Source organism: Cyanistes caeruleus, unplaced genomic scaffold, assembly GCF_971803275.1.
Source record: "Cyanistes caeruleus unplaced genomic scaffold, bCyaCae1.hap1.1 HAP1_SCAFFOLD_107, whole genome shotgun sequence".
Lineage (NCBI taxonomy): Eukaryota > Metazoa > Chordata > Aves > Passeriformes > Paridae > Cyanistes > Cyanistes caeruleus.
The window spans coordinates 318,638-342,878 of NW_028255908.1; the positions used below are offsets into that span (position 1 = coordinate 318,638).

General features: G+C 51.2%; 2 protein-coding genes across 2 annotated transcripts in view; one reads left to right on the forward strand and one right to left on the reverse strand.

Moving 5' to 3' along the window:
* Nucleotides 1-2,982: 2,982 nt before the first annotated feature.
* LOC147646222 (uncharacterized) lies at nt 2,983-18,713 on the reverse strand. Its single transcript, XM_086873754.1, has 2 exons — nt 18,531-18,713; nt 2,983-4,984 (listed from the first exon to the last, which is right to left on the reverse strand). The coding sequence occupies exon 2, from the start codon at nt 4,982-4,984 to the stop codon at nt 4,259-4,261; it is 726 nt and encodes a 241-aa protein (XP_086729880.1). The 5' UTR covers nt 18,531-18,713; the 3' UTR covers nt 2,983-4,258.
* Nucleotides 18,714-18,827: 114 nt separating this feature from the next.
* The window catches only part of LOC147646223 (serine/threonine-protein kinase PAK 1-like), a 38,695-nt gene continuing 33,281 nt past the window's right edge, over nt 18,828-24,241 (forward strand). The window contains exon 1 of the mRNA XM_086873757.1: nt 18,828-18,943. The gene's annotated coding sequence lies outside the window, so the exon portion shown is untranslated. The remainder of the gene's footprint in view (nt 18,944-24,241) is intronic.

Here is a 24,241-nt window from a genome sequence, read left to right on the forward strand (position 1 = left end):
TTTTGCTTATTTTTTCTGGAATTTTGTGAGATGTTTCTGCAATTTGGTGGGATTTCTTTGGAATGTTTTGGAATTTTCTGGAATTTTGTGGGATTTTGAGGAGACTTGAAGAATTTTGAGGGATTTTTCTTAGGTTTAGTGGAAATTTGTAAAGATTATGAGGGGTGTTTCTATAATTTGTTAGGGTTTTGAGGAGATTTCGGGAATTTTGTGGGTTTTTACTGGAATTTTGTTCAATGTTTCTGGAATTTTGTGGGATTTTCAGGAGACTTGAAGAATTTTGAAGTGTTTTTCTTAGATTGTGTGGAAATTAGTGGAGATTTTTTGGGATATTTCTGGAATTTGGTAGGGTTTAGAGAAGATTTAGGAATTTTTGTGGGTGTTTTCTGCCATTTTTTGTCATTTTTTCTAGAATTTTGAGGGATGTTTCTGAAATTTTGTGATGTGTTTGTGTAATTTGGGTTATTGTCCTGGTTTAGGGTAAATTTGGGAGAAAACCTCCAGTGGGCTCCCCCCGGGAAGCAAACCCACGTGGCCCCTTTCTCCCACCCCCATCCAGTTCGGGAAGAGATTTCCCTGAGAGGAGTGGAAAAAACCTGTTTATTTCCCAGGCACAGCACTACCCAGCACAAAAATGAACGATATCAAATTACAAAACCTCTCGCCCTTCAGCAGAGATGAGGAACTTCAGAGGGTCTCTTTCCTGGGGGTGTTGGCTCTGTTATCAGTCCCTCTGGCGCTGGAAAATGCCGCTGCCCAGGCTGGGCTCCCGGTAGTCCAGGGGTGCTCCCGGTGCTCCCCCGAGTCCCCAGTCCAGAGCAGGTTCGATTCGTTTCAGGAAAAGGGAAAGAAAACAGTCCAGGAAGACCTCTCTGCCCCGGCTAGCTGGAAAGCCAAGGCGATCTGTGTCTTGTTGTCTGTCTGTGCTGTAGTCAAAACTCCCGATGCGGGGGGAGCAAGTGCAGTCTGATAACAGACTTGGTGCTTCTTTTCCACTCACTTTTACTCTCAGATGGAATTTTAAGAATACAGAACCTGTGTCGGGGTTAGGTGGACGAATGGGGATACAATTTAACATCATAATCAACCCAGGACACACGCCCACTGTGCTTTCCAGCTGCTTTGCTCCAGCTCCCCCCAAATCACCACGAATTCCACTGAACTGAAACAAATCCAAATCCTCGTGGGTCCGGACAAGGGCAGGGAGAGGTCACTCAGGGATCACCATCAGGGCCACAACAGCCCGACACGGGGAAATGAACTGAATTTAGGACTGAGCAAATCAGACCAGGAGAATGAGGATTAAAATCAATATTGAGAAACACCTCCTCCCGCTCCTGAACTTTTCTGTCCGGGCCGCTGCTCGCGGGGCACAGAGAGGGGCCCGGCCGTGTCCCTCCAAACCTCCCTGGGAATCACCCCAGAGCCCTCAGCCTTCTGTGTGCCCATCCCCGGGGCCCCTTGTCCCTCCCAGTGGCTCCCGTGGCTCTCCCAGTCCATCCCAGCCTCTCCCAGTCCATCCCAGCCTCTCCCAGTCCATCCCAGTCACTCCCAGTGACCCCGCCTGTCCATCTCGCCCCTCCATGGATCTACCGCCCCTCAGCCAATCAGAGCGCGTCTCTCTGATGACTCATCAGTTGCCGGGCAGATCCACAGAGCCGAGAGCCCCGCGCTGGACTCGGCCCCTCAGTGCCGCGCACTTCATTCCCAGTCCCTCCCAGTGCCACCACAGTCCCTCCCAGTGCCACCACAGTCCCGCCCAGTGCCACCACAGTCCCGCCCAGTGCCACCACAGTCCCGCCCAGTGCCACCACAGTCCCTCCCAGTGCCACCACAGTCCCGCCCAGTGCCACCACAGTCCCTCCCAGTGCCACCACAGTCCCTCCCAGTGCCACCACAGTCCCGCCCATTGCCACCACAGTCCCTCCCAGTGCCATCACAGTCCTGCCCACTCCTTTTTAGCCATTCCCAGTCTATTCCTAATTCATTCTCACTTCACTCCCAGACCTCTATGCCCTCATCCAGTGTCCCAGTATCCACTCTCATCTCTTTCAGTGCCATCCCAGTCCCTGCCAGTCCATTCCCAGTCCCTCTCAATGCCACACAACTCGTCTCCCATCTCTCCCAGTGCCCATCCCAGCGTGTCCATCTCGCTGGTGCCCTCGAGCTCCCAGCCCGGCCCCGGCCGCCTGCTCTGCTCCCTGATGGATTTCTCCCCTGCCCACATCCAGCTGAGCTGCTCCCAGGGCCAGCAGCAGCTCTCGGGCCACGTGCTGGCCACTGCCGTGCTCCCCAGCGGGGACTGGAGCCAGCAGCTCCTGGTGCTGCTGGAAACCGCCCCCGGCAATGCGGGCTCAGCTCCAGCTGCCAGGTAGAGCACGGCAGCCTGGAGCACCCCCTGAGCCGGCACTGGGGCACGGCCCGGCCCCCACAGCGCCGGGGGCAGCGGGGGAGGCACTGGAGGGGCCCAGAGGGGGATTGGGGTGTGCTGGGAGGAACTGGGAGGGAGTTTGAGATAGACTGGTTTAAACTGGGGAAGGGATTGAGGTGCTGAGGATGCCTGGGAAGGGGTTTGAAGAATGTTGGGGAGGGTGGGATGGGGTTCTGGGGGTCCTGGTGGACCCTGGGAGGGAGTTTGGGGGTGCTGGGTGTCACTGGGAGAGATTTGAGTGAGCCTGGAGGAGCTGGAAGGAGATTGGGGATTGGAAAGCAGGGATTGGGATGAGGTTGGTTGTGCTGGGAAGAGACTGGGAGGAGTCTTGATGAGTCCTGGTGGGGCTGGGAAGGGACTGGGAGAGGGTTTGGGGGTCCAGGGGCAGTGGGGAGAAATTGGGAGGGGGCTGTGGGATCCTGAGAGGAACAGGAGGGGCTCTGGTGGGTCCTGGGGAGGCTGGGAAGAGACTCGCAGTGATTTACCAAAATAGCAATATTGATCCAGTATCAACATCAATCTGTTAATGGACAAAAAAACCTCTCCAACAGTTTAAAGTTACAAAGTGGATGTTTAATCACAGCACTGGCTGAGTGCAGGAGTCACCCCTTAATAGGCACTGCAAGTTGACAAAAGATTCCAGTGTGAATTTATTTACAAAAGTCTTAAATATCCAAAATACTAATACATATGAATGTATATATGTATATATGCATATACTAATGCATATGCATAATGCTATCACGTCCCATGTGCCACTTCGGATTAGAATTCATGGTAATGATTTTAATGTCATTACACCTGCATGGTTGGCTCCCCAATTTGAGGAGGGGGTCATTTTGGTGAGGAGGGGTCATCAGGAGATGAAGGAAAACCGCTTTTCCTCACTCTGACCTTTCTGCCTTTACAATGGTTAACATTACAAATGACATTTGGTACAACTCCAGTTTCCTCCCTTGTGACTTGGAAATGGGTTTCCAGATGTAAGGTCTGTGATCTTCCTGAACCCGTTTATCAGTTTCTCTTTTCTCATTATAAGCACAGCTGAACAAACATACAATGAAAAGTAATTTTTTTACCTAAGTCTGAGATTCATTATCTCAAATCCTGCTTTTCCCTTCATCATTAACTCTAACTAGTTCCAGCAAGGCCTATCTCTAGCCAAGACCCCTAATTTTTCTAAAATTCTTAATTGTTTAAAATTAGTGACTCCAAAGGAGGTTTCAGAGGGTCTTGGGGGGGCTGGGAGAGACTGGGAGGGTCCTTGGAGGGGCTTGGGGTGTCTGTGAGAGGTTTTGGGGGTCCTGACCTCTGCAGATGCCCCAGGGATGCCATCAAACGCTGCCCAACGCAAGATGCTGATGGGGATTGGAGTCTCAGTGTTGGGCTTCGTCTTCTTGGCACTGGGGCTCGGCTTCTGCCTGCGCAGGAAGGTGAGGGAGGGTTCTGGGGGTCGTGTCTCCCTCACCCAGAGCATTTGTGCTCCCCTCTGGGCCCCCAAGCCCGGTGTCACCCCCTTTTCTCTGCCCACACAGCTCCTGAGGCAAAAGGTTCTCGAGGATTAAAAGTCAACAATTCCCACTGTCATTCTGTGTCCTGTTGAATTTTCATTCCCCTGCTTTCATCCAGGTGCCCACAGGGAGCCAGGAAGATGTGAAGCCTCCCAGCCAGGTGTCTTCCCAACATGGATCACCAGGACCACGGATCACCAGGGCTCTGCCCAACAGGGGTCACTGGGGATCATCCAACGCCCATCCTCCCATGGGGGATGGAGCTGGAGCAGCGCACGAAGCTCTTCCCGCACTCAGGGCACTCGCAGGGCTTCCCTTACTGGTGCCTCCGTTGGTGTTGGGTCAAGTGATAGCCCCTGGAGAAGCTCTTCCCACACTGGGGACACTCGTAGGGCCTCTCCCCAGTGTGGATGCGCCGGTGGACGGTCAGGTTGGAGTTGCGGTTGAAGCCCTTCCCGCAGTCGGGGCAGCGGAAGGGCCTCTCGTCTGTGTGAATCCGCTCATGTAGGAGGACACTGGACCTGGTCTGAAACCTCTTCCCACACTGGAGACACTCGTAGGGCCTCTCCCCAGTGTGGATGAGCTGGTGTTCCCTCAGAGTGGAGCTCCACCCAAAGCTCTTCCCACATTCCAAGCAGGTGTAGGGCCGTTCCCCCGTGTGGATCACCTGGTGTGTCATCAAATTAGAGGTATCTCTGAAGCTCTTCCCACATTTCCCACACTCGTAGGGCTTTTCCCCAGAGTGGATCCTCTGGTGTTTCCTCAGGTTGGAGCCGTGGTTGAAGCTCTTCCCACATTTCCCACACTCGTAGGGCTTTTCCCCAGTGTGGATCACCTGGTGCTGGATGAGGTGGGAGCTGTACCTGAAGCCCTTCCCACATTCCAAGCACTTGTGGGGCTTCTCCCCCAGCTCTGAGCTCCGGCTGGATCTCTGGCCGTGTTCCTGGCACTGGGGGGATCTTTCCTCCTCACAGCTCCCTGGACTGCGTTTGCAGCCCCTCCTTGTGCGGCATCTCCAGGGCTTTTCCTCCTCCTCTTCCATCTGGAAAAAATTTGGGAATGAAAATTCCTGGTTAGGAGGAAAAAAAGAGAGGAGAGTGCCTTGGGCTGGGGGTGCCTCTGTTGGGAAGGCAGAATTAGAAAGAAATTATAAATATGTCTCTTTAGCCAGAAAGGCTAAGGAAGAAATACAAATGAAAGCACAGTTTGAATAATTCAATGAAACCAAGCTGACATGCCAGAGCACGTTCTTTCCCCCAGGAAAACTAAGCTGAGACCCCTCTTCCCAGCCTTATAAGGAAAGGTCTGAAGAACCCCGAGATAACTAAAAATATGCAAAACCAGCGATTTCTATAGGTCGAACACAAATGTTACTGTATTAGGATACTTAGAAAGATTGGTTAGTAAAGGAATAGAATATTCAATGTATAGGTTATATATGTATATATGTAATTGTAATGTAAATATGTAATTGTAAAAGAGAGTTCTCTTTGTTCTCTTAGTCTCTCTTAACTCTTGGCTCTCTTGCTACTCTCTCTTGGCTCTCTCTTAGCTCTCTTGTTTCTCTTAGCCTTCTTGCCTCATACTTTCTACACTCTTGCTGCTCTCTTTTTCCTGCTCTTTCCTGCTCTTCTTTATCCTCTTTTTCCTGGCTCTCTCACTTCTGTTCTGTTATTCTCTTTCTTAGCAATCTTAAAGTCTTGAACTCATGTATTCATATTTTACCCCCTTTTGTATTGTTCTCTCTGAGCCTGCTTTGCGCTCTATCTGTCGGCTCATGGCAGGCTCTCCCTCTCTCTCTCTCCCACGCCCTGAAATAAACAACTAACATCTAACTCGACTATAGAGGTCTCTGCCGAGTCTCAGACCATCCACCCCCGATGTGTCTCCTACATGCCTCCTTGCCCAGGTTCGTCTCAGAAAGACATTGGGCATCTTGCGTCTGTAAGAACCTCAAAAACAACAAGATTCAGCCCAAACAACAAAACACAGATCACAAACAAACCAAACAACAAGATTCAGCCAAAACCCCCTGCACAATAGAAAGGTTCAGCCCCTGCAAGAAACTAAAGCACCAACGTTTACCACAGTAAGGCTCAGAAACACCAAGATTCAGCCCCATAAAAATCGTGGATTGCCCACTGTGGTCACCCGCTGCATGTGGGGAGGCACTGCACCTGAGGCTGGGGGAGCTGCAGATACAGGGATGAACTTCGTGCTGCTTCCTCTCCCTGCTCCTCCTCCTCCTCCTGTGGCCCTACTCGACCTCACACTCCTCCTCCTCCTTCTGCACAACCCCAGGTACATATATTTTGACCGTTTTTTTCCTCAACCCTGCTTCTCCTTCCCTTCTCCTCCTGCCCCCAGGCCCAGCACCCACTGCCGCCTCCCTCTTCCCCCCCAGTCCCACAGCATCCCACCGCAGGGGCACGGATGCAGCTGGGCCAGCTCGGCCTGGGGCAGCGCTGGGCTCTCGGCCGCTTCCACCCGCACTCGCTCCCCACTGCAGCCGCTCCCGCCACCACAGCGCGGGGGGGCCCGGCCTTGGCGCTCCCCCCTCCCACCTCCCCAAATTCCCCTCCAGGGGGGCGCCAAGGCCCGGGGGGGAGGGGCGCAGCTGGGCTCCAGCTGGGGAACGCTGGCAGCTGCGGCTCTGCCTGGACACTGATGAGTCATCAGCGCCGCGCGCTCTGATTGGCTCAGCCCTGCCTGAGCCCTGCGCCTGCACCAAGGGGGGACACCCTGCTCCAGGGGGGATGGCCCCAAAACGGGGCAACCCCAGCAAAGGAACAACAACAAAGCCTCTTTACAAACTGATCCCCTCAACCTCACTGCACATAGGGCCAGGGACGTGGACATAAGGAAGTGACAGGAGGAGCCAGCAGCTGCACAAAATGTTATGAATTGATGACACAGACTGCTGCTCAGCCAAGGTCCTGCTAAATTCATCAACTTCCAGAAGAACAACAAAGACTTAACACAGCCATCAATATCGTTAGCTATACAAAAGTGGGGTGCATATTAAGGGGGTATGTAGGAGGTGCATTGGGAAGTCTGTACCTCTCCAGGACTTCAGCCAGTAGGGAAAGGGACAGGGAGATGTGGCCAAGAAAATTAGGGTGAAAAGGAGGCTGTGTCTGCCAACAACTGGAGAGACCCCATGGGAAATGTCCCATGGGCACACCCTTTTTTAGGAATACAATTACTTTTACAGGACTCCTCTGTCTTCCTTGTGGACAGAAACCTCTGGGGATGTCAATTTTTCCACACACCTTGGGGCTCCTCCGCAATTCCTTCCACCGTCCGGGCCGGCGGGCAGTGAGTGCAGCTGAAGGGGCCTCACCCAGTTTGGGGGATCGGCTCCCTCGGCTGGCGGCGGCACCGGGCATTGATTGGGTACCCGAGAGTGAGCAGGAGACAGACGAGTGACGGATCAGGGCGGCTCTCAAGAGTCGGCAGGGAGAGAGCACTGAAAATCTCAGCAGTGACTACAGTGGCATCTTCGGGGAGTGAACATGGCAGGGCACCCAGGGAGGGGACAAAAGGGAAAGCCACAATGGGGTCCCAGCAAAAGGGATGAGGATCCCAAAATATCTCTCAAGGGTCCCTTGGGAGCATGTGGAGGTCGTTTGCACATTCTCCCAGAGGGAATTAAGGACATGGACACCCAGGGGGGCAAGAAGGGAAGTCCAGAAGGCATTTAGACAACAGGGACTTTTTTTTTTAGACAAAAAGCAGCAGGAGGAATCCATGGGGTAAGAAAAATGATGATGGAAAAGAAGAGGAAGAGAAAAATACTGAGGATTGGGATGTGTTTCAGAAGGGTCTTATCCTCAGAATTTGCCAGCTGACTCAGATCCTTTGTATCCCAGTTTTCCAGGACAGGAAAACAAGGAGGTGAGGATTTCAGGGGGTTTCTCTGAGCTGGGAGCGGCAGGAGCGGGCGCAGAGCTGCGGCACCGGGAGCACGGGCTGGGGGCCTGTGGGGAGCTGTGGGGCCGGGCCGGGGCTGTGGGGCAGCCGGGGCTCAGCGCCGGGCGCTGCCTGAGCCCAGCACCCCCCGGGCAGGGCCGGCAGTGGCCCCCGGCCCCCAGGAGGCTGCGGGACGCCCCGGCCGCTGCCCGGCCCCGTGGAGCTGCCGGCCCTGCCCGCCGGGGGGGCCGCCTTTGGACACTGCGGCAGGACAGGGACCGGCTCTGGGATACGGGCTGGGGAGGGGAGCCTCAGCACAGCCAGCACGAGGAAGGAACAGCTCACAAATGGCGATTAGACCTGCAAGGATCCACATGATCTTTTAAGCATTTCCTGCTGGGTCCCTGGAGACAGGAAGGATTTTGCAGAAAGCTCAGCAGCTGCCACAGGATGAGCACCCACAGGCACTGAGGGGGGCTGCAGCAGCGACAGAAGAAGCCCCTGCAGCACTTGCTCACAAAGGCTCAGCAGCTGAATGCAGCAAGGGATGAGCAAAAGGCCAAGCTGAAGGCAAAGGCCATGGCACAGTTCCTACAGCCCCTGAGGGATCAAGCCCAGGGCCCAAGGGGGCCCCAGCACCCAGGGGACACCCTCGGCCACAAGCACCTGGCACAGGCATTGCCCTCCTGGCCAGGGCACAGCCCACCCAAACAGCCCCTGGCAAGGAATCAGCCTTCCAGCTGCAGGGCACAAGGACACTGCAAGCACAGACAGCAGCACCCTCAGCACCAGCAAGTCCAGCCCTTGATGGACACGCATTCTTAGCGGTGGCACAGCTCCCATTCCACCAGGGACCCACCACACTGCAGCCCTTGGGAACATCCAGGGTGGGGCTGGATCCAGAGGAGACCTTTCCTGATGGACACAGGGGCCTCTCCATCCACTCGGAATCTTAAACCTAAGGATGGAAAATAATTAGGGAATATTTTAATTAAGGCACTAAGTGGGAAAGATGAGTGGGTGTGTTTTATTCAGCCACTATTAGCAGATGTTGGGGACGGGTTTGAAATGCAGGAATTTTTATTTGCTCACAATTGTGATTGTAATTTACTGGGAAGGGATTTGATGGCTAAATTGGGAATGCAGATTAATGTTGCAAAAGGTGATACAGAGGCTGGTTCTGTTGTACCTCTGTGTCAAATGTCTGGCAGAGCCGTGGCTGAAGTGAACCCACAAGTGTGGGCAGCCCCATGGAAATTGGCAAAATTAGATATGGAGCCTCTCCAAATTTCCCTGAAGCAACCAGGACAAGAGGTGTCCAAAAGCAATCCCCTGTTCCAAGGGAGGGAAGGAAGGGCTCACAGCCTGTCTGGGAGTCCTGCTCAAGGCACGGCTTGGGGAGCCAGGGATGGCTCCCTAGAATGCTCCTATCCTGCCAAACAAGAAATCCAATGGAATCCACAGAATGCTGCAGGACCCAAGAAGAAGAAATGAGATGATGAAACCGAGGCACCCCACACTCAGATCCTTACACCAGCCTCAACCAGGTGCCCTCCTCACACTGCTGCCATTCACAACTTGATGCAAAAGATGCTTTCTGGGGATCTGCCCACTTCCAGAGGATGCAAACACAATTCTGCCTTGGGCTGGCAACAAGAGCTAGAAGGGAAAATGCTCAAGACATGGACGGTCCTTCTGCAGGGATGCACGGAAGCACCGGCCTGATTGGGGCAAGCCTTGCAGGAAATATCAAAGGAATTGACCTCACCCCCAGGGACTGGCTTCATGCAGGATGTGGATGACTTGATCCAGTCAGAAAAACAAGGAGAAGAGGTAGAGGAAGCCTCTGTGAAATGGCTTCATTTTCAGGCTAAAAAGCAGCTTTGCTGCTTTGCTTTTTCTGAAAAAAAAGGAAGAGCAAATGGTAGAGAAAATGGTTAAATATTTGGGACCTATTTTGACTGAAGCTTTGTCTTGTATTGACCCTGAGAGGGCTCAAGTAATCTCAGAAATAATGTTACCCAGGACTAAAATGGAGCTGGTACAATTCCTACAATTAACAGGGAATTGCAGGAGATGAATTGAGGATTCTCTCTTCTAGCCAGAACATTCTGTGACTTTTTTAGCCCTAGATAGTCTCAATATTATGGAGTGGACATAAGAAAGAGAACAAAACTCAATAAAATGAAAAAAATAAAATGAGTGATGCCCCAGCCATGGCTCTTCCAGACTCAGAAATCTGAATTGCAAGGGAATATTAAACAGGCCACCCCTGAGCCTGCACTGAAGGCAACGCAGCAGCAGCCAGGGCTCCCCAGCGGGGGAAGCCCCTGCGCCTGCCCACAGATCCTCTGCTCAAATCCTCGGCCTGGGCACCCTCCTTTGCCATCTCCAGCCACTGCGGGACAATCCTTGCTCTCACTCTTGCACCTTCAGGCCTTTCTGTGCCTGCCCTCGCCACAGCTGCTGGGGAAGGCACCGGGACAATTCCACTCTGCCTCTCAATTACACTCACACTCTGCCCTGCCTGGGATTAAAGTCTGGGAAAATAGACCAACTTTAAATTCGCTTAAAATCCTATTTCTCTGCTCACACTTGGTTTGCCTTTGCCTTGGGGAAAGGAATTTTAATGTTTCTTATAAGGGATGTTCCAACACTCAGCAGAGATGAAATTAACATCTCAACAGACTGGGAATAGCCCAAAAGATTCCATCAGCTAACATCAACCAACACCTGCCCCAGACACTGCCCCAGGCACAGCTGGAGACACCTGGTCTGGAAAAGGCTGAGCAGGAAATCCAGGAGTGCCCACCTAATTCCCATCACAGGCACAGAAATCCGGGTGCAACAGGAAACCAAATCCTAACAGCTCCACACCTTCAAACCAATGAACAATAAACCAATGGATTTCTGTGGGTTCAGACTGTATAAAGTTTTGGAAAAATCTAGTAAATTCCCGTGTCATGGAATGATTTTCTCTGCACACCCAGCCTAAGTATGGATTTAATGATTTCTGTTGCACATTCTGGCCAGAATCACGTTGTGCCTTGACTCTCTAGCACTAAAGACATTGTGGGAGAGTTTTTGATTTTCCCAAAGTTTCCGTGAAAGGATTACACCATTAGAAATTTTTTTTTGTAATAATCCTGATTTTATATTGTCAGTTCAGTTTGGGCCAAGGTAGGGAGAATCAATTTTTAGGCCGAGAGAGAAGTAGGAAAAATTCGATTGCCTTGAAAATGTTTTGGGAATGTTTGTGCCTGGCTCATAGTGATGGCAAAAATTTTATATGGGTTTTTGGATGTTGAATTTTAGGCTGTTTCTGAAAACCAGAAGAGCTTTAAAGGTGACCCTTTATGTCATACTTATTAGAGTACTGTTAAAAAAGTAAACCAAAACAAAAAACAACCACATTGTGGCACTAACAAATGTGAGTCATCCCATGACTGCCCTGGAAGAGAAGCTTTGTTCCAGGCAGCCAGGAGAAGAGCTTTAGAAATGCAAATTAACACTGATGGGACAAAGCCTGCACAATGGCCCAGGGGCTTCCTGCCTGCAGGAGGAATTGGGCTGATTCCCTCTGCCCCTCAGCCCAAGCTCTGCCTGCTTGAACAGATGGAATTTGCACAGCTAAAGGCACAGCCCATTGTGAGGATATCTGACTCTGCAGCAGAAATTGGTTCAGCTGCAAAGGAAAACAGAAAATGGAGAATGTTGTGAAAACTTCACTAAAACAAGTGAGGGAGAATCATCCCTGTCCCCACTCCAACATGTGCTGTCTCTGTCTATGTTATATAGGGTGTATCAGACCACTGGGGTTTATTTGCTACCACAAGTTCAGGGAAATCAGTTGGGAATCCAAGTATGTGATGATTTAATGAGAAAAGCTGACAACTGATGCAACCCTGGCTGGAGGGAGCACCCAGAAATGGGGAAAAGATGAACGGCCACCAGAACAAATCCTGCAACACCATGGACCAGACCCTGGCAACCCTGATGAATTCATAGCAGGTACCAGAGAAACCATTTCTCATTTCAATGGCATAATTAGATTACAGGATGCCATTGAAATAATAACCAACCAGACAGCTCCAGCTCCTGACCTTCCCCCCAACCAATCCACTCAGATGAGGAACACAACATTTCACCATGGGCTGGGATCACATTATCTATTATTAGAAGGAGGCAGAATTTGTGGGAAAGTAAATGACTCAAACTGCTGTTGACAAATAGATGAGAACAGATACCAAAGGAAACAAGAAAGCAGCTCATGAACCAGACCAAACAAGGAAAGGATGGGAATGAGAAACGTTTTTGTGCTTCCCTGGCAGACCATGGGTTAAAAAATGCCAGACAGAGCTGTCCCCCTTCAAACCTACACCCCAAAATTCCTGTAACGCCAGGATTCCTCCCCGAAGAAATCTGCTAGGATCTCCCCAAATTGAGTGAAAGGGGGGATGGGACCCCCAGACTGAGCAGGAGGGGCCTGGAACACCCAAATCCAAGCATGGGGGAGTGGGTTGGAGATTGGACGGATGATTAGGAAGGGGCAAGAGTGGGAAAAGGAGAGGGCTGGGACCCCCAAAGCGTGGGGGAGGGTGCTGGGAAACTCAAATTGCATTGAGAGAGGTCAGTGGATTGGGGGAAGGATGAGAAAGGGGGAGAGGAGAGGGAAAGGTGGGGCTGGGATGAAAGAAACGTGGTTCCCCGTCCCCGCAGCACTCGATCCCTGGAGCGATTCCCTGCGGCTTGTGGGGAGGAAGATCTGCACTGGGGGGTCCCCAAGCCCCCTGCCCATCCCAGCGTGTCCATCTCGCTGGTGCCCTCCAGCTCCCAGCCTGGCCCCGGCCGCCTGCTCGCTCCCTGATGGATTTCTCCCCTGCCCACATCCAGCTGAGCTGCTCCCAGGGCCAGCAGCAGCTCTCGGGCCACGTGCTGGCCACTGCCGTGCTCCCCAGCGGGGACTGGAGCCAGCAGCTCCTGGTGCTGCTGGAAACCGCCCCCGGCAATGCGGGCTCAGCTCCAGCTGCCAGGTGGAGCACGGCAGCCTGGAGCACCCCCTGAGCCGGCACTGGGGCACGGCCCGGCCCCCACAGCGCCGGGGGCAGGGGCTGGCAGGACACGGAGGGGATTTGGGGCTCCTGGCCTTAACTGGCAGCCCCTCCTTGAGAACCCCTCTCCCCCTGGCCCAGCTCCCCTCATCCCCCTCTCCCAGCCCTTTCCCAGCGGCTCCCGGCCCCGCTCCGCTCACCCCAGAGCTCCTCGCCAGCAGCCGAGAGATGGAGGAGGAGGAGGGGAAGGAGGGGAAAGCGGAGGAGCGGGAGGAAGAGGAGGGGTAGAGGAGGAGCAGGAACTGCAAGAGGAGCAGCAGAGGAGGCCCCACGTGCGTCCATCGCTCTCTGGATCTGCAGCCCCTTCGCGCCGGGAGCATCGGGCCCCGCAGCCCGCAGCTCACCGGGGACGGGAACCTCGCCCCGAAGGTCTTGGGCCGTCCTGGCAGGATTTGTTTGCAGGGGAAGGGATATTTGGAGCTCACTCGAAGTATCTTTGGGGACCCCTGTTCCTTTTTTTGGGGCCGGGCCGGGCAGAGCGATGTCTGGATCTTGCAGGACTCCAAAGCTGAGCTGAGATGCCCGGTACCGGCAGGGGGAGGGGAGCAGAGAAAAGGGGGGAGCCCCGGGAGTCCCGGAGCCTGAAATGGGGGCCTGGAGATGGGGGACCCCGAGAGCCGGGAGTGAGGGGAGCCTGGAGAAGGGGCAGCCCAGAGAAGGGATGAGCCTGCAGAGGGGGAAGCCCTGGGACACCAAAGTGGGGACCCCAGGAAAGGGAAATCTCAGGGAGGGATTTTTTCCTCTCAGTCCTGATGCTTTGGAGATTTTCATGGACACAAGACACCTGAAGACTTCTAGAGATGGACTTGGGCAGGAGGAACCCTGAATCCTAGGTGGTCACCCCTTGTTTTTCCCCCCAAACAAGACTTCTCATGCCCAAGCATTAGACAAATGGAGGAGAAGAAGGCAGAGAGGAAGATGCTCTGGGACCCCCAGGCAACAACAGTCAGTACAACAGTGGAGGCAAAAGCATTATCAGCAAATCCATCTGCCCAGAGGGCAGAACTGGTTGCCTTAACCAGAACACTGGAATCAAGTGAAGGGAAAAGGGTAAACATATGGACTGGCTCAAAGTATGCTTTTGGAGTACTGCATGTACACAGAGCACTGGGGAAAGAAAGAGGACTGCTGTCTCCTCAAGGCACACACATTAAACATCAAGATGCAGTCCTGCAATCAATAAAAGCAGTACAAAAGCCTGACCAAGTAGCAATCATGCACTGCAAAGCTCACCAATCAGGAAGCTCCAAAATTCATGAGGGAAATCGGAAAGCAGACTGGACAGCCCAACAAGCTGCTCGAGAAGTGCAAACTGCAATGGCATTGATACCTTCAAAAACTAATGTATCTCAATTCAATTTACCCCCAGAACAAAAATATTCAAAAGAAGATGAGAAATTATGACACTCACTGAATGCACAGAAGAATTCAGAAGGGTGGTATGTGAGTACACAGGGACAAGTAGTGGTACCCCCCTTGATAATGAGAGAACTTCTACAGATTAAACATAACAAATGTCATTGGAGTACAGAGGCATTGGTGAAATTGTTAAAACAAAATTTAATTTCAGTATGGATGTTCACAATGGCAAAATCAGTAATGTCAAAATGTGAAATTGGCTTAAAGAACAATCCAGTGGCTAGATGACAGGCACAATTAGGGAAAATTCGGGTAGGAGTAGGACCAGGAGATTACTGGCAAGAAGATTTTGTAGAATTAGCAAGAACTTGAGGATACAAATATCTATTGGTAGGGGTTGACACATTTTCAGGATGGCCAGAAGCTCTTCCCTGTCACACAAACCAAGCAAAGGAGACAGTCAAGTGGTTAGTGCAAGAAATCATTCCAAGATTTGGGGTGCCTCTAGGAATATCATCAGATAGGGGCCCACATTTCACAGCCACAGTAGTGAGGGAGGTGAGTAGGTTACTGGGAATAGCTTGGGATCTCCATACACCATGGAGACCCCAATCCAGTGGACAGGTAGAGAGGATGAATCAGACATTGAAGAGGCAAATCAGCAAAAGATGCCAAGAGGCTAAATTGCAGCAGCCACAAGCTTTACCAATAGCACTGCTGAGGATTCAGATAAAGCCTAGAAGCGGGATGTCAGTCAGTCCTTATGAGATATTGGATGGGAAACCATATGAATGCCCTGAACCTAATCCAAATGTACATGTTACAGGGAAGCAAGAGGTGTAGAATTATGTTCTGTCTCTTGGAAAAGGTCGAGCTCGGCTTCGGAGCACCCTTGTGTGGAACAGGCCGCTGACTCTTGAGAATCCAGTTCATGACATCCCCCCGGGAGATGAAGTGTACGGTAAAAGCTGGAAGGAAGAACCATTAAAAGAAAGGTGGAATGGACCCTATCAGGTACTGTTAACTACCTTGACAGCAGTCAAAGGAGCTGGACTGGATCCCTGCATACATTACACCAGGGTGAAGAAGGTTTCCCCTGCACTGTGGACTGCACAAACTGTAGGGCCAACAAAGCTGCAGATAAAGCGGGTTTGATTGTTTCAAATGTCTAGGTTGCTAGTGACTGTATTGGTGATTATTTCATGGCCTTTAGTGCCATCAGTAGGAATCAATGTTACCTTGGGATGTGAAATGCAAAAGGATCAGCTGACAACTCTTCATTTTAGAATGAAGAGGGATATTGGGGTGCAGCCAGAAACACAAGTGATAAAAGTCTCTAATACTATTCAGGCAGAAAATGGGATGATTGGATTAATTCAAGATTTGGCCAACATGCAAAACACCAGCAAAATAACTGCCTGTCTGTCAATACCAAAGGCAGCAGGAGACCAAATAAATTGGGGAATTATAACATCAGAATTACCTGAAATACAAAAGAATAAAAATAAAAATGTGAGCTGTGTATTGCAAATAGATTACGAGTACCCAAATAAGACAGTGTTTGAAAATGCTGTGAAGCCAAAGTATTCATCTACATGGGATTGTCATGAAAATGGAGGAAAGTATGAACCAAAACTAGGCTGGTATGGGGGATTAGGGAATTATGGATTGTGTTATGAAAAGATAGCAAAGGTCATTAAAGAAAAGATTCCAGTATCGAAGTGGAAGTGTGAAGGACAGGAAGGAAAAGATCGGGCTGAAGCTTGGGACAGTGCATGGGCAATGAGTGGGCTTCAGAAATTCCAATCTATGGCAGATAGCCCTTGGTGCATTAAGTGGGAAGGCTCTGAAAATGAAACAGATCCAGGGGTATGGAACACTGCAACCAGTAGTAGAATGGAGGCAGACAAAGTGAATTGGTGGGTATGGAACAAAGCTTAGGACTGTACTTCTGATGATGAAGAAATAAAACAAATGCCACCACTTGTGGTAGCTCTGAAAATTGGATGTGCCTGCAGAGGAATCAAACATAAACAAGGTGAAATAAATGACAAGATAGGACAAGTGATCCAAAAGGTAATATGTAGCAAAAAAACAATTCAGAGTCCAGGCCAATTTGGATGGGCAGCAAGTGATGGCACCTGGACAACACATCTGCCTGTAGGTGAAAAAGTAAAAGAGATTACTTTAGGCCTCCCCACCTTATGCCCAATTTGGAAAAGGTCCCCATTCAAGGGAGAACATGAACTTCTGCAAATAAGCATGAGACGAGAAGTTCAGGAAAACAAATCTGAAGATGAAGAAAGATGGCAGGAACCCTCCAGTAGTGTAAAATCTGAGTGGGCTCTGGAATCCTTGTTTGGTCCAATAGCAAATCATAACAAATAGAAAGATGTTGTACAAACTTACAGGCCAGGTAGAAAGATTGGCAAGAGTTACCAAAGAGGGATTTAGAGAGCTAAATGTACAATTACAAGCCACAACTAAAATGACCCAGCAAAACAGATTGGCTTTAGATATGTTATTGTTGAAAGAACACGGAGTGTGCGGGTACCTAAAAGGACAAATTGATCACTGCTGCATCCACATCCCAAATGGAACTGCAGATGTAGAACACAACATTAATCCGTTAAAACAAATAGAACATGAAGCACAGAAAGAGAGGGAAGATCTGACCACAAGTTGGGTAGATAAAAGTTTTGAAGGGTTAGGATGGAATGTGAGCTCATGGATCAAATCTATTCTTGAGAGTCTGATAATCCTACTATTTGTGTTCTTAGTAATCTAGTTACTCTGTGAAGTTTTAAAAGAAGAAATAAGGAAAAGAGTGTCCTGGAACCAGAAGATAATAAAGGCGCTGACACGGGACAGAGATCCACATCCGCATTTGTCATCTCCAAGTCCTCCAGAGTGTAACAACGCTTACGACAACTGTGGATTCGAAGATGAACATCAAGTATAATCTCAGAAAAAGGACTGTATAGAGTGAAAGCATTACACTTATTATAGTAAAGTGAAATATTTTCAAAGGAGGGAAATATGTTACTATGGGGTTAAATGTTTCTGAAAATGTTTCTTAAAATCATGTAGACGTAGGCCACATGAATGCTGGGTATTAGGGATGATCTAGCAAGCTGAAATGTTTACGGTAACGGGAACTGGTACTTGGGGTCTCCAAGATACCCACCCACAGATAAGATTTGGACACGTTCATACAAGGATGAGCTAACTCTCATGAAGCAATATAGATAAAGTTAATGAAAATTTAGTAATGAAGCAATATCGATAAGGTTGTTACAGTGATTACTGCTACAGCTGAAATTGTAGAAATATGTGCACGTTGGACAAAGACGATGGAGGTAGATTTGGGTTGCTGATACTCCCAGTTCCTGCACGCTTCAATAAAGTACCTGCATATAATCAGTCTGTGATTATGTGTGTTCCGGAACGCTAACAAAGACAGATCAAAAACTTCCAAAACACAAAACCTCTGGTATCCCTCCAAAATAGAAAGATTCTGCCCTCACAAAAAAAAAAAAAAAAAAAAATCACCAACATTCACCGCAATAAAGCTCAGAAAACACCAAGATTCAGTCCCGGGAAAATCGTGCATCTCCCTGCCCGGGCACTCGCTGCATGGGGGGTGAGGGGGGCAATGAGGCCGGGCCGGAGCAGGGGGTGCCTGAGAGAGGCCCCGAGCCCGGCAGAAGCCCCTGCACAGCCATGCAAGTGGCTCCTGGCCGCACTCGGGGATCCCCCTGGCCATCCCCGCTGGAGCAGCCTGGTCCTGAGGGACTCTGGCCCCTGCGAGGGACCCCAGGCTGCAGCAGGACAAGGATTCCTGGCCCTCAGGGGGAGGCAGTGACATGACCTGACTGTGACCCCCATCCCTGTGCCTCTGGGCGGGGAGGGGGACGGAGAGGGGCACAAAGTTAAGCCCGGGAAGGAGGGACAGCTGGGGGGAAGATCGATTTCCGTAGGAATTACTTTACTTCTCGTTTTCTTGTTCTGACACGTTGGATAATAAATTCAATTTAATTTCCTCAAGTCAGGTGTGCTGTGCCCGTGACCAAGGATTGAACTGTCCCCACCCTCATCCCGACCCCCGAGCCTTTCCTTGTGTGTTCTGCTCCCCGCCCGGGACAGGAAGGAGAGTCACAGAGTTTTGGCCTCGCTCCGGCATGCCCTGCTCCATCCCGGACTCACCCCCAGCTCGCAGCGCCCTCAGCTCCCGGGCACCCCGGGCACCCCGAGCTCCCGGCGCTTCAGCGCAGCGGCGCTTCCTTGGCCTCCTGCCCGGGCCGGGCCCAGCGCCGGGGCCGCTCCTCAGCCCAGGGGGCCGAGAAATGGCGGAACTCAGCCCAAGGCAGGCGAGTCCGTGGCGTGTGCAGAGCCCGCCGCTGGCTGCCATTGGCTGCTGCTGCCGTCACTCGTGGCTCTGGCGCGCGCTGATTGGGCAGAGCGGGCACAAGCCCGGCCCCGCTGGAGCCCCCAGGGCGGCCGTGGGGCAGGAGAGCCGCCATTGCCGGAGCGTCTGTGCGGGCCCGGCAGCGGCGGCAGCAGCGGCCGGAGCCCGGTGAGGCGGCGGCGGAGCTCGGAGGCGGCCCCGGCCATCGCAGGTGGGAGCCGCGCTCGGTTCTGCGGGGGCTCGGGGCTCGCTGCGGGCCCGGGAGGGGGCGGCAGGGGGCTGTGGCGGGTGGCTTGTGCCGTGGCCGGCCCGTGTTGGCCCTGGGCTGAGGGCGCTGCGGGAGCGGCTGCCCGCGGTCTCCTTGCCGCTGGGGCCTCGGCAGGAGGCGGTGGCGGAGCAGCGCTGGCTCGTCCCGCTTCGTGTCGGGAGGCCGGAGGTGGCTGCGCTGGGCCCGGGGCCGGGCGGGAAAATTCCCGGCGCCAGAGGTTTGTGTGGCCCAAGGAGGCAGAGGAGCGGTGTGCAAGTGACTTTATTGCTGCCCAAAGGGAGAGGCCATGGGGCATTTGCCGTGCGCTCTCTCCAGGTGTTGGAGGACGCGGCCTCGTTTTTGTCCTGATTTTCCCGGCCGCATGTCCCTGTCCCTTTGCCCAGCACTGGCCGAGGTGCTTGGAAGGTTCAGCCTTCCCGATCCGCCTGCTGCATGTCCTTTTTGTATAACACCCGATATTCCTGGCTCTGTGAAGTGTTTGTTCTTCTGGAAGTTCAGGAATGTATTGGGACTTGGTCTGAGCAGCAGTCCTTGTCAATTAGTAACATTTTCTGACACTGGTGATTTCTCCCATTGCTTCCTTATGTGTAAGTCCCTGTCCCCATCTCCAAGCAGATTCACTCATTGCCTCTGGTTTTTCTTCCTGGGTGTTCTTTGTTTTTGGGATTGCTCTCAGTGCCCTCATTCTCTGTCCTTTTGTAGCCGTTTGTGGCTCAGGAGGCCTGGCTGCCACCTGCATCCCCTTGCTCAGCTGCTGAATGAGCTGCACTCAGCAAGGTGTGGTGCATGGTAAAAAGATGAGAGTTGCTGTAGCACATGAGAGGAGAAACAGCATTTGTTTAACCCATGGTCTGCCAGGGAACCACAAAACCGTGTCCCATTCCCATCCTTTCTTCGTTTGGACCAGTACAAGAGCTGCTTTTTTATTTCCTTTTTTATCTGTTCCTCCACTTTTCCTTTGTGATCTATTTGCCAAGAGCAGTTTGAGTCATTTACCTTTCCACAAACTCTGCCTCGATTTTCTGCTAAAAGGTAATCTGATCCATCCCATGGTGAAATGTTGTGTTCCTCATCTGAGTGGATTGGTCGGGAAGAAGGTTGGGAGCTGTCTGATTGAGTATGTCAGGAAAATTAATCCACAAACCCCAGAGGTTTATGTCCAAAAAGGATACAGGGGAGTCCTTTGACTTTATTTGAATAAAGGGAGAGGCCATGGGGCATTCCCCTGGGGTCTCTCAAATTTTTGGAAGACACAACCTTGTTTTCATCCCAATTTCCCGGCTCCGTGTCCCTCTCTTTCCCCACTGCCTGAGGTATTGGAGAGGTACAGACTTCCCGGAATGCCTGATACCTAAGATTCCCCTCTAATGTGTAACCCTCCCTCTTAATTTTTAACTCTTATGGAATTTATGGTTTTCTTGCATTATTTCTTTCATTTTTCAATATTTAATCTCATTTATCAGCAATCCTACAGTCTGTAAAGACAAATAGATATTTTCCATTCATCCATCAGTGGAAACTTTCTCATTGTTTCTTTTATCTCTCAGTGCTGGTTTCATGTATCAGCAAACCCACAGCTTGTTTATAAAGACAAATCTGTCATTCCTCTCAGGTATTTCACTGACAGTTTGTAATCTAATTGTGGCATTGAAATGATGAATGGGTTCTCTGGCTCCTGATATGAATTCCTTGGGGTTCCCAGGGGCTGGTCCATGGTGTTGCAGTGAGAAATGTGAGTGAAAATAGGAGAAGAAGGTGACAGGAGAAAAGGAGGAAAGATGATGGGAAAATTCTAAGAAGCATGAGTGCAAAAGGGTGAGAAACAAAAGGGGAGAGAAGGGAGAGAATGTGAGGGGAAGAGCATGAGAAACTTAACTATTAAAAACAGTAAAACAGTCAGGAAATGTGAGGGAAACATTGTGGAAACCTGAGGGGAAAAAAATAAAAGAGAAACCTGAGGGTGGAAAAAGGCAGAAGATATGAGTGAAAAAAGGGCACAAAATATGAGAGGAAAAGTGTAAGGAACATGAAGAGAAAAGAATGATAAATGTGAAGAAAAAGGTGTGACAGACATGAGAAGAAAGAAGTGAGAAGCATGAGGAGAAAAGTGAGAAACATAAGGAGAAATTTTGAGAAGGAAAACTGGGATAAGGAGAGAACCAAGAGGGGAGAAAAAGGTGGGAAATGTGAGAGGAAAAGTGTGAGGAACATGTGGTGAAAAGGCTGGGAATCATGAGTAAAAATGATCAGGAGAAGTGTGACAGTCTTGGTTGGGAAGGGGTGGAAATGTGAGAGAGAAAGGACAGGAAATGTGAATGGAGAAAAGGGCAGGAGAAAAGGCACTATTGACAAAAGAGCTGTAATAATTCCAAACCCATTCCCCCATACGTTTGTCCATTTATTGGACAAGCCCAGGGCTGCTCTGTGTGTCCGTCTCTACCTCTGCCTTAATTCCGCTTTGGAAGCGGTGGAACTGGCCGGATCTCTGTCGCTAGAGGACACAAAGTGGAGCACGAGGGTTTGAATCACGAAACAGCCAGAGGTTTATTTCATGAGGCAAAAGCCCTTAAAGCCCTTATTTTGGGGTTTTTCACCCCTTTTTATAAGGTGTTCCAATACAGGTTAGCCTGACTGGTAGAAGAAACAACAGCTCCCTCATCCCATTGGTGGGACAAGAGAGAAACACTCTCAGAACATCTGTATGATTATTTTGAGAAACTAAAACCTTGTTTTCACTACAGTCCTTGAGAGAGAAGAAAGTTCTCAAAAGACTTTCCCTTGGGAACAGATCAGCCCCTGAGAGCTTGAAACTGTCTCAGGTTCAGAAAATCATGTCCACAGATCTGCCCACCAGCAGCAGCTGCTCCAAGCTGGGAACGTGACTGGCGGTGCTGATTTCCAGAGGCTTCTGTCCCCCAGGTGAAGCCAAGGCAGGGCAGGGTTGAAAAGCGCTGCTGGTGCTGGTGCTGCTGGTGCTGCTGCTGCTGCTGCTGGTGCTGCTCTGTGCCAGAGAGCCCCGGCTGGGCAGGGCACGGCGCCCACGCACTGCGGGCTCTTCCTCCTGCTGGGCACACCTGGGAACAAGTCATGATGACTTGTGGGAAAAACAAGAGCTTTGTGGGGGCTGCACTGCTCCTCACACACTCAGGCCACCTACGGCACAGAGCTTTGGCCCCCAAAAAGGTAAACCAGAGGGAAACAGCTGGAAAAGGTTTCATTTCAACCTTTCTTACCTGCTCAACAGAAATGGCCAAAATGAAAGTTACCAAGCAGGGTGTGATCCCCACATCCAGCTCAGAAACAGTTAGAAAGAAGGCAATACTGTATTTCTGCACTGGTTGTGTGGGAAATCCCTTCCCTAACTTGTGCACACCCAGCAATCTCACCTACTCGTTTGTATCCATGGAACTAAGACATACTCAATACTTTGCTGAAGCTCACAGGCTAAACATTCCCCTAAATTATTTGACATATTTAAATCTCATCTCAGAATTTATCAACATGAGAGTAGGGCTGTCCTGAGGGTCTCTGGTCTCATTGTCATAGGTTCAGGAGGAGACCCATGCACAAAAAAACCCAAGACTCAGATGGGGTTGCAAAGCAAATTTATTCTATTAGTTGCAGTAGCAAATACTGCATACCAACCCCAGCATTCCCAAAAACCCGCTGAGCGGGAGAAGGAGCTGAAGCATCGTCCTCAGCAGGAGGGCAGGTAGGCAGTGCCCTTTCAGGACATCCCCTGCATCAAAACAGTGTGCACCTCGTCCTTCTCACCTCTCCACCCCAGACGCAGGCCTTATGTCTCCTGCTCAGGAGTGGCATTTTCCCAGTTCCAGCATCAGCTCCCACATGGCCAGCATGAGATGAGGCCACAATGGCTCAGAATAGCGACTCCAAGCCAAAAAGGCCTCCATTATGCATTGTTCCTCTTTCAAAAGTTAACTGCCCACCGACTGACCAATACATTGCTTCTCTTGCAAGGGTCAAGTTCCCACCCCTTAAACGATACAGTTTTCTTCATTGTCTTGTCAACCTGCTCAAACATGGATCAAATGTGGCAGGGCCTCAAACACGACTGCAGTCCCTGACACAATCTTTTGGAAACACCCGTTCCTCATCTTCTCCTCTGGATGTCAAGAGACTCCTAAAACCACTTTCTTCCTGTGAATGCATTCCAGCTACCTTCTTACCAGGACCACTCTCTTTATTCTCAAGGCTAAGATAGCCACTTGGAGACATGAATCACTGCAGTGGGGGAATACAGGGTTCAGCACTGTTTGTTAAAACTAATGGAATTCACGAGCCCTATTTGTTACACTTCAACACCTCTGCTTCCTTTTCTGGGAATTCAACACAAACTTAGTAAGTTCTGCAAGTGCTCTTGCTGCATGAGGCCACATTGTGTTTTTCATTCAGCAATTCATGAAGAAAACACCAATTGCCTACTGAGACCCTTCTGCTCCCTCCCAAATCACTACTCAAGAACAAGCCTCAGGCACATGCCCATAGTCCCTCTCTGCCAGCAGCTCCGAGCTGCATTGCACAGTGCTTGCTGTGCCCCAGAGAGCACCAAGCAGGCTGGCCTGGTGCCCCTGAATATTTCTGCAAAGCCCTCTGCATTTCACACCTTTGCTGTGGCTCAGTGCAGAGCTCCAGGATTGCAGGCGCTTGGTCCCAGAGCTGTGTGAGGCAGTGGCTCGTGCAGATGTGCCCTGACTTGCTGTCAGTGCCTCACGCTGGCCTCGGTTCCCCTGGCAGAAATGCCGTGCCTGAAGGACACTGCCCTGTGCTGGAGCCTGCGGAGCAGCCCGGCTCCCTCCCCCTGTGCCCAGAGTGCTGCACACACTGCTGACCATTGCCAGGAGTTCCAGGGCAGGTGGCAGAAGAGCAGCAATGGTCAGGCAGGGCAGCAGCCCTGGGCTGCTCTTTGCCTTTCTCTCCTCCTGTGCAGACTCCAGACAGCCCATGGCACCAGTGTGTGCTGTGCCCAGCACGGCGCCGCTTCCCCTCAGGAGCAGCCAGCTGCCAGCTTGGCTCTGAGAGCGGAGGATTTGCCTGGGGCCAGCAAGAGGCAGCCAGGGCCAGGCTGCTGCCTCTTGCAGCTCCAAGGGCCTCCTTCCAGCCTGCCTCTGCTGAAGCTCAGGCTTCTCCGGGCTCTGCCAGGGCTCTGCTGGGGCTCCAGCCTGGCCAAGGCCGGGCCCGCTCTCACCTCACAGTCGCTGACAGCTCTGCACCACAGGA